Raw genomic sequence first — 11021 nt, 5'->3', positions numbered from 1 at the left:
AAATTTCAGAGGTGTATTCGTAATTTACCCTATATTATTTGGGGAAAAAAAAATTGATCTGAAGCATTTCTCAGATAGAAAACACAAATATCTATATTGAGATAAGGTTAAAAAATAAATAAATAAATCTATATTGAGATAAGGTTAAAAAATAAATAAATAAATAGATAAAAATGATTTATTTATTTATTTTTGTTTAGAGAAAAAATACGTGTATCCATGTGTGTTATGATCCGTATATGTATCTGCAAAAATACATATTAAACCCTTTAAAATATGAAAAATGCTATTAATTGCACTTTAATTATTTGGAATTTATTCTGAAAGGGATTATGTGGTTGAAATTAAATTTGTGTGGTGTAAAGTTTATGTATGGAATAAATTTGAGCTATAAGATAATGATTATGGGTAATTTCTGAATAATTAAGTATGTATTTGTAATATTACTATCGAAATATTCACATATAGGCACGTTCCGAACAATTTTTTTTAGTTAAAATATTTAATAAAGATAAAAAAAATTATAATAGTTAATAAAACAAAATATTACATTCTACACATCAATCGATTATTTTATTTCTTTCACAATCATTTATTCAACTACAAAATTAAAATTTTACAAATTATCTCATATATAACTTTTTTTTTATCTCATAAAATAATCAAAAAAAAATTAAAAAGCTAATTAAAATAATCAAATTTGTAAACAATACAATAATAACATTCTGTGTGTTTAGTTTCAATTTTCTGAATTTAATTTTTAAAAAATTGAGTTTTTTATTTTTTGTATTTTTTTTAGTGAATATTTTTAAAATTTTAAGTAATTTTTTTTTTTTACATTTTTAGATGCAAATTACATAGATGTATCTAATTAGTAAAATAGTTGTGGAAAATATTTTAAAAAATTAATAAATACACAAAAATATGAAAAATATATTAAATTTTTATTTATCTTTTGTATTTTTAGTATTTAGTAAATAAATTTAAAAAATCAGAAATATTATATTTTTTAAATATATTTATGTTAGATATGTTTAAAAATTTTAAAAAAATTATTTAAAATATTAAAAAATTCAATAAAAATAAAAAATAAAAAAATAGAATTTTTCAAAAAGTAAATTGTGAAAACTGAAAAAAAAGTGAAAAAAAAAAAAAAATTCTATCTTTTTTTTTTTATGTACCACCACCCTCTCTCTCTCTCTCTCCAATTATTTTTGTTTCACAAACAGCTGCTCCCCTTCCCTAAGCAAAGCTTTCTTTCTCATCTCCGCTTAATCATTCCTATAACACCTACACACCCGAACCCTTTAAAATGGTCCTCCCTCCAACACAACACCTCGAGCCCTCCTCACTCTACTTCTGTAGATGAATGGCCACCCAACCCAAATGCTTCTTCATTTTCTCTCTCCAGTGGTTCAGTAGTAGGCTGATTTCTTGATGGATCTTGGTGTTGGTGGTATGCTAATGGTGGGTTTGGAAGATGGGTTTGTGGGTGGTGGTTCAGACCCATATACCTCTTTTTCTTCAGATGCTCCTCCTCACACCAATAAGCAAAAGCTGTACGGATCATGGCTTCTCAATAAGCAAGAAAGGCCTGAAGAAGAAGATGACTGGAGAAGCAGCTGCTTAAAAGTGGCCAAGACTACTACTAGTGAAGATGACTTCTCAGCTTCCAAGGCAGCATTGCTGAGAAGTCCTCTGTTGAGATCTAATAGCTCTGATGGTCAGCAAATACTCAGCTTCTCTTCACCCAACTCACAAGCTGTGCCATTGCCTTATTTTCAGTATCAACACCACTCATCAATTACTACTACTTATGGTAGAGATACAACAGGTAATAACATTGACCATTTTTTTAAGGCTTTTTAGCTATGTGGGGTATTCAGAAAATATATATATATATATATATTTTATATATAAATGAGGGATTGAAAGTGATATATCTTAAAAGTTTCTAATTTTGGGGAGTAAAAATGACTCTGGGGTAATGGGTATTTCTCATATTTGCTTGTTAAGCTGGGAAAAGGGAGATGGTATATCTGTGAGACGAAAATTAGATAGAATAAAGTTTCCAACACACTTGTGATTAAGGAAACATTTGGGTTTTGATTCCCAGTACTGGTCGGATGGTCTTTTCATGTAAAATATAAAGATGTATTGGCTTTTGAGTCTTGTCAATATATATATAAACCCAAATTGTTGGTAAGAAGCTGTTGAGTACAAATGAAGAAAAAAAAATTAAGCAAAAGATAGGAGGAATAATAGATTAGACCCATCTTGGTTTAGATTTCTTTTTCACTTTCTCTCATTTCTACTTTGTTTTCTTGTCATATGAGAGACAAGAAATCTATTATTGGTGTAGCCTCCTTAAATGTTGCAGACAAGTTTTAAATTTTGAGTTTCTTGCCATATCCCTTTCTATACTCCAAATTTTCCTCTACGCTTAAATATAGTCGACTCTGAAGCTACCAGTAAATAGTTTTGATAATTGTTCAAAGGCTTGATGATTTTTTATTTTTTTTTATAAATATTTTTAATGTAACTTGTATGAAGCTACAGACAAAATCGTTGTTTCTCTTTTTATTTTTACATTTATTTTTTATGTTGTGTTTGGATGAATTTGTGGAGTGAAGAAAAATGGAAAGTAAAAAGTCAAATTTCTACTAATACAAGTTTTAATGACAAGTTTTAATTTCTACTAATACACTTTTCCTTTCTTATCCCATTTCCATACTCTGATTTTGCTGTACACTTAACATAGTAGACTGAAGTTAGCATAAATGGTTCTAGTAATTGTTGAAAATTTGTTTGTAGAAGCTGCAGACAAAGTTATTATTATTATTATTATTATTATTATTATTATTATTATTATTATTTATTTATTTATTTATTTTTACTTCATACACTTAACCTTTGCTTTTTTCCACTTTTTTTTTCACATTCAATCCAAACACAACCTTAATGTTTCTCTCACATATTTTAAAGTTGAATCTTTTGGTTATTGAGTTTCAGGGTATGGGTGTGGAGGCATGAATGGTGCAAATATGCGTGGGGGATTAACAGTGGTGAGAGGCCCATTTACTCCATCACAATGGATGGAGTTAGAACAGCAGGCCCTCATCTACAAATACATTACTGCCAATGTCCCTGTTCCTTCTAATCTTCTCATTCCTATCAGAAAAGCCCTTGATTCTGCTGGTTTCTCTGGCTTTTCAGGAGGACATATAGTACCCACTACTTGTAAGTTTGATCTCTTTCTCACTATCCAAATATTACCACTTAACTACATTTATTAATGGCAAATAAATTGTTGTATATCTGCACTGATCCTCTGTTTCAAATCCTTTTGTTCCCTTGTCATGTCTCATATTTTGAGATTTTCACATGATTTAATAGTGGTTGTGAGTATTTTGGTATAGTTGAATAGGGGATTTGGGGGGCCATCAATCACATAACAGGCTTTGTTAGGATATGTGATCGGTTTGTATGTTTCTAGACTTTTTCTTGACCATGTATCTCTGATGCAGAGACTGCCACACTTGATATAGGAACGGAATTAGGACAAGATTATGGGGGGCTATAGCCTCCTGTTTTTGTAAAAAATATGATTTGTCATGGCATTTTAAAAATATATATCTCATTTTATACATAAAATGGCCCCCAATATAAAAAATACATGTCATTCTTATCCCATCTTGCATTCTCTTTTTGTTTTATACTAAAAAAAACTTTTTCATCCTATTAGAAATTACTTCTGTGATATTTGAATTTTTTTGTATATAGATATAATTTATATATCATATTGTACATGTGTACTTATGTATATGGTAAAAAAATTTATTTGTCTTTTAACTCCTAGGTAATGAAATCTTGGTCGGTCCTGGATATTGGGTATAAGCTCTCTCTCTCTAATATTGTATACATGAAGATGGGAAATCAATTATCTATCAGTTTCAAGTTCCACTAATCATGTGTAGTTTAGTGTTTTTAGCTGCTATATACCCCATTTTTCAAAAAAAAAAAAAAAAATCCCCATATATATGCTTCTACTGGTTTCAATATGGGTTTGTTGACCAAGTACTGAGTTCATTATAGGTGATAATCTCCCATAAATCCAAAATTTGTGCATAAGACAGACTCACCCAGCACTAGAGTTGGGCTTGGAGGGGTTTAGAACACAGGTGTTTAATGTCTTGTGTGTGTTTGTTAAATTGATTGTGTCCATATTTTGTTGTATGTTTGGTAGTTGGATGGGGTGCTTTCCGTCTGGGATTCTCCAACACCACCGATCCTGAGCCAGGAAGGTGTCGTCGGACTGATGGAAAGAAATGGCGGTGCTCGAGAGATGCAGTTGCAGACCAGAAATATTGTGAGCGGCACATGAACAGGGGCCGCCATCGTTCAAGAAAGCCTGTGGAATGCCAAACTGGCCATTCCGTCTCCGGACCCTCCACCGCCGCCGCCACCGCCACCGCCACCACCACTTCAAAGCTCATGCCGATGGCTTCCTCTACAACTGCATCGGTGGTGCCTGACAGCCTCTCCCGCCATCCTCAACTCAAGAATTTGCAGCCTGGTGCAGCTAATGACAGGTGAATAAAACGCTTCTTATCATATTTTGGCATGTAATTGCCCAAGTCATGTCCAGCTGGTTAAAAATTGGTTTGAGATCAACTCGTTAGGTAAACAAATCAATTTGAAACAAATTTTGAAATCGGTTAATTTCTGAGTCTGGCTTGGACTCGCTTGATTTGTTTAAAACTTGTTTGACATTAGCTCAAAAATAAATATATAAAGCTTGAAACATATTTTTTAAGCTAGTTAAGTTTTTAAACTATATTTGAACTGATTACTTAGCTAGATCCGCTTGTTTACAATCATAGTTGAATTGTGTGTGGTTTTACTCTCTTAATACATAGATTTTCCTTCCCAACCAGTACATGGATGGACAAAATTTTGCAAGATTTGTTGGTAGAGCTCACTCCTCAAAAGTCTTATTCATGAATTTGTTTTCAGTGTCCAATTATGTGTTTGGCATACACCTTTTGCAGCTTTATATTCCTTCTCAAGTACACCATTGGTTTATGTTTGTAGAACTTCCAAATGACGAAAAAATATGTATGTTAACATGGACTGATTGGTTGTTTCTTTTCCCTATTTCTATTATGATAACACAGGCTTTTTCTGAACAAAGAGAATGTGGGGGAGAGAAGTCAAGCTGCAACAGACCTATGCATGTTATCTCCTGCAATTGGCCTAAAAGAGAACCAATATTGCATTCCAAAGCAGCAGCAGAACCCATATGGTGAATCCTCCCGATCTGAATTTGGACTCGTTTGTTCCGACTCCTTGCTTAACCCTTTGCATAAAAACTCTTCCCACATCAGCTGCAGAAACTATGGTTCTTCCCAAGACCTCAATGATCGTGAAAGCGGCTCACAACATTCAGTAGTTTGTCAATTCATGGACGACTGGCCTAAAAACCACACTGATCATCATCATCGCTCTGCCGTTTCATGGCCCAATGTCGATCTACAGGCAGACAGGACCCAACTATCAATTTCAATCCCTGTGGCTGCCTCCTCTGATCCCTCTAATGAAAAACTTGCTCTCTCACCACTGAGATTGTCCAGAGAGCTTGAGATGGGTTTGGGAGTGGGCAGTGTAGTGAGTGAACCAAACCAAAGGCAAGTGAATTGGATACCTATATCGTGGGAAAATTCACTGGGTGGACCTCTTGGAGAGGTATTGCATAGCACTAACAACAGCAGTGGAGGTGATTGTAAGAGCTCATCGGCTCTTAACCTTATGACCGGAGGCTGGGACACCAACCCTAGCGCCCAGTTAGCATCATCTCCTACAGGAGTCCTGCAGAAGATGACATTTCGGTCACTTTCTAACAGCAGTGCTGGGAGTAGTCCGAGAGCAGATAACCACAAAACCCATGAAGGGAATTCATCCTTGTTGCCAGCATCATAATCATTTGACCTCCAACTAGGAAGATGATAATGGAAGGAGGAAGAGTTTTTTTTTTTTTTTTTTTTTTTTTTTTTTTTTTTTTTTTTTTTTTTAGAGAGAGAGAGAGAATTTGTTTAGTTCTGTAATGTGTTTAATTTATGGATAATGGATTTGCTTAGTGGTAAAACATGACTTTGTAAAACTCTTCAATTGCTATTTTAGGTAATCAATTAATGTTGTATTGTTGTGGATGATGATGATGACGTCTCTCAAGGTTTTGTTTGGTTTTTTCATGTGCACATGTGATGTTGGTAGATTGATTTTATAGGGAATTGCTTCTAAGTAGGTTGGAGGCATGTTGGTCGTTGGGTGGTTGTCAAGATGTTAAATGTGGGTGTGTAGTTTCAAGGCACCCAACAGCTCTAACAACATGTGCAGTAATCCGTCCCCCAAGATCTTGGTCCCAGTCTAAAGGTCCTTTCACATAGCAAATTAAGGACTTTGAATATAGGGTGGGATAGATGGACACATAATTTTGGGGCCTGGATCCCATGCTATTGTTATCCAACAATAAAAGTAAGAGTTTCTTTCAAGTTGGCCTTTCAATTTGTGAGAGCATTTGGGTTTTACAGACCCATTTTTTGATCGATTTCGGTGATTCAAATAGTTCATTTTTTAAGATTTATTGAGAGGAATATTTTTACAAAAAAACAAAATGATCAGACATCGATAGCTATATATTTGAATCAAATTTTTATTACAAAAACTGAATAGCTATTCTTAAGATTATATTTGTCTTCCGTTTTTTTAAAACAAATATTAGTCAAACATATAATTACTGATGTCCAATTATCTTGATTTTTTACATAAATATTCTACTTAACGAGTCTTAAAAAATGAACCAATTTAGATCACCAAAATCGGTCCCAAAATGAGCGTATCAAACCCAAACGCTCTCTCAAATTGAGATGACAACTTAGAAAACCCTAAAACTAAGCACACATGCAAAATGAAGAATGAAACACAAATATTCCACAACACACCTTTTGTGAGATATCTTTGTTTTATTTTGTATTTTGTATCTATGCACCTACAGCACTGCTGGCTATCTAATATTGTTGATATATTTTGAACCACAAGTACTGTTATCTAATGTTGTAAAATAATCGAGATTAAACATATTCAATTTTGATGACATGAACATAAAAAATAAACAAAATAGAAGATTCCTACTGTGAGTTGTGAGTACATTCTTCTCTCTTTGAGAGAGGAAGAGAACAAGAGGCGAAATGAAGAGAGCAGAAAGTTGCCCAACCTTATGGAAATCCAAGAGCCACTAGCTTTGGGTGCACCCAAATGGATATGGGTTGTGGGACAATGACCCAGCCATATTCAAACACAAGCTTAACAAAGTTCCATGACCCATGGACCTAGACCTGGTTCGGTCCAGTCTAGGTGCCATTGGGGTTGCCCAACCATATGGAAATCCAAGAGCCACTAGTTCTGGGTGCACCAAAATGGATATGGGTTGTGGGCCAATGACCCGGCCCAAGCCCAAACACATGCTTAACAAAGTTCCATGACCCATGTAGATAAACGTGGTCCGGTCTAGTCTGGGCAACAATGGGGAGTGTGTGATAATTTTTAATAACAAATTTGGTCCATAGTCTTGGCACAATTCCATCCACCACTTATTCATATCTCACTTCCTTCAAAAAATTTAGATGCCCAAAGGTCCGAAACCCTTACAAAACTTTAGGATATAAATACTCATCAATGTATTCAACTTTCGCCAATGTGGGATAAGTGAATTTTCCCCTTCCCAAAACCTTTACCATTATGCCCACTTTATGAGACAATGTGTATTCAATTTTTAATGGTTTTATCCCATTTTTTGTGTAGTGCAACCCACTCAGACTTACCTCAATTGATAGTTGGATCCTACTTTAATTTCGTATTAAAGTAGTCGAAAAACTGTAATTTTCCAACAACTAGAGTTACACAAAATACCTACAAAACTCGATTATCGAACCAATTTAACATCTATGGGTTGAGTTGAGATGGTTTTGGCTTTTCATTATATTGGTTCAATTTTTTATCTTAAAATCAGCCTGATAAAATAGAATTGAAACTCGGTTTAGACATGACCCTATATATAATATAAAAATTTTATTTATATTCACATGTCTTTATATAATTGGTCTAATTGGTTTGTTGAAAGGGGAAAAAAAAATGGTCTTCATACCAAAGTTTTTGTTAAGCAGAATTTATTTTCGTCAAGATTCTTCTGACCCATCTGTGGAGGATCTCTTTATGTCCCCTGAAGGTTCTGTGCATGGGGGTTTGGAGGCTCCAATGACTGATATCACTCAAGGCCAAACTCTACCTCATTCAGAACTTGGTGTGATCCATCTTCACCACTGCCACATCCAACTTCCAGCTCATTATCACATAATCTTCTCAGCAAAGGAATCTCTCTTTTGAAACAAGCTCTACCTAGACTACATTTTGTTACCTGTGACATTCACCCTTTTGTTATAGCCAAGGAGTCTACTGAAAGTTCGCATATGCCTTCTTGCTTGACAATGTCTGAACCCACTCCAACTATCCATCCTACTATGATAAATTATACCCAACCTTTTTCTTCCTCAGACTCTTGTCAAGAAGAAACTTCATTATTGTTGGGTCAAACCTTGTTTAATCCATGAAGTACCCACACCAGTCTTATTGAAGCCCAACCCCTTGTCATCATGGGCCCAAATGTTTCGGCCCAAAATACTGAGTCCCTTGGTCAAACACATTGCAACCAGTAGTACCCAGTTACTTTATCCAGTGTTTTTTCTAGTGATTTGTGTTTCCCATTGTATTGCCCCTGATTTTACAAACTGTATTGCTTACGAGGGAGAAGAAGAGCCACATTCTTTGCCAATTGATGAACCAACTCTCCAACCTATCTTGGCTCCAATACCTCGTCAGTCTAGCTCAACAGCTCCATCATCATCAATGATCACTACGAAGAAACGCTCCCCTGATTTAGAGCCAGAACTTTCCAGTGGTGGTAAGAGACCTAGACTCATTCCCTATTCTCAAATGGATTCTCCTCTATGTATTTTAGATCTTTGCGATTTTCCCTTTTGTTTTGATTCTGGTTCCTTGTCTTTCTCTTTGTTTCCTTAGCCCTTGTCTTGGTTCCCTTCTTCTTTTCTTATCCCTTTTGAATCCAACTAGGGTTTCGGTGGTTGTCCCATAACAACCCCACTTAACCCAATGTAAACTGTAAGCTGGAACTGTAGGGGTTTGGGTCAGCCCTTGGCAGTTCGAGCTACATTTAAACTGATCCTCTTTCATGCTACTAATCTAATATTTCTTATGGAAACAAAACCTAATTTGATTTCTGTACAACCTAAGTTTTCTAAATCTGGATTTTTTAATTGTTTTGGAGTTGATCCCATTGGGCTTAGTGGAGGTTTTTGGGTAGGTTGGAAGTCTTATCCCAAACTCTCTTGTCTTGTGTCCTCTCCCAATTTTATTCTTGCTAAAATCTTAGATGAAGTAGGTTTCTCTTGGCATATTGGTTTTGTGTATGGTCATCTGAATTTGGTAGATAGACCCAAGTTTGGTCTTTTATCTCCTCTCATATCTAGAGTTTTTCCAGTCCTTTACTCTTGTGTGGGAACTTTAACCAAGTCCTCTTATATGAGGATAAATTGGGGGGGGGGGGGCTAATGCCTTTTGTGTTCCAGGAAGCTTCTTTTTCTTTTGGATAATTGTGGCCTTTTGGAACTTAAAAATTGTGGCTCTTGGTTTACTTGGACTAACAACAAAGATGGTGAGGCATGCACTTTTGAAAGGCTTGATAGGGCTTGGCGTAATCAAAGCTTGGTTAGGTTTATTTTCTAGAGCCTTTATGGCCAATCATGGTATTTTTCGGTCTGACCATGCTCCCATCTCAATTAATACGAGACCACCTTTGTATAGTTTCCCTAGACCTCTTTATTTTGAAGCTTGGTGGCTTCACCACTCTTCCTCCTTTGAAATCATCCAATTCATTTGGTCTCTACCTATTCATGGTTCTCCCCTATTTCGTGTCGTTCAATAGCTTAAAATCATAAATAATGTTCTCTCTAAATGGGGTAAAGATATGAATGTTTCATTCTCTTCTCAAATTGAATTGGTTCAATCTAAGCTTTCTTGTGTTCAAAATAATCTTTCTGCTTCCTTCCTTGCATTTGAAAAATCTCTTACAGCTAAGTTGGATTTTCTTTGGAATTGTGAAGAAACTTTTTGGGCTCAACGGGCTAAAGTCCATTGGTTAGCTTTGGGGGATAAAAACATGACATTTTTTCATTCAATGATAAGATTAAGGAGGTCTAAAAATCACATTTGACATATAAAGTCTCTTTCTGGCTTTGTCATTCATGATGAAAAGGAAATCAAAAATACTTTCTTCGACTATTTCCAAGATTTCTACTTTTCTAGTAAGGATCCCTCTGATCAACAGTTTCCTACCATAAATGTCCAGTCATCTTTATCTCCTGCCCAAATTGATTTTCTAAACAAACCTTTTTCAGCTTGTGAGATAAAGGATGTTGTTTTTCAAATAGGTCTTCTCAAAGCACTTGGTCCTGATGGCACACCACCCATCTTTTTTCAAAAATGTTGGCACATGGTTTCTGTCCCCATTACTTTTGCAGTGCTCTCTTTTCTCAATTCTGGGCATATGTGTCACGCCCCAAAATTTGGACAATTAAATATTAAATTAGAACTAAACCCCAATTAATATTCCATCATCCAAATTTTAGGGCGTGACAGTTTGGTATCAAAGCTCTAGGTTACCCTAGACTTGTGAGAGTTTAGGTGATCCTCGGATTGTGGAAACATGGGTTAGCTGGTTTAGGTTGGTGGTTGAATTTATTCTAAGTATTCATGAATGAATTTTTGTGTGTTTAACTTGAAGGTAATGGCGGGAAGATATAATTTGAGAAGCGTTGAGCCTAATGGCATCGGGGAAGAAACATCTGCTAACACAGCAGCAGCAGCGACTGCTACCGAGGCAACCAATA

At 35.2% G+C, this 11021-nt stretch overlaps 1 protein-coding gene across 1 annotated transcript; it reads left to right on the top strand.

The window, feature by feature from the left end:
* The first annotated feature begins 1217 nt into the window (after positions 1-1217).
* LOC114317781 (growth-regulating factor 1) lies at positions 1218-6212 on the top strand. Its single transcript, XM_082912389.1, has 4 exons — positions 1218-1834; positions 3013-3240; positions 4247-4592; positions 5178-6212. Exons 1-4 carry the CDS (start codon positions 1438-1440, stop codon positions 5977-5979), a joined length of 1773 nt encoding a protein of 590 aa, XP_082768515.1. The 5' UTR covers positions 1218-1437; the 3' UTR covers positions 5980-6212.
* Positions 6213-11021: the final 4809 nt, after the last annotated feature.

This window comes from Camellia sinensis, unplaced genomic scaffold, assembly GCF_055761805.1.
Source record: "Camellia sinensis isolate YWXY unplaced genomic scaffold, ASM5576180v1 Unanchor3, whole genome shotgun sequence".
Lineage (NCBI taxonomy): Eukaryota > Viridiplantae > Streptophyta > Magnoliopsida > Ericales > Theaceae > Camellia > Camellia sinensis.
Note: the sequence above shows the minus strand (reverse complement) of the source record. Positions and strands in the feature narration are given on the sequence as shown.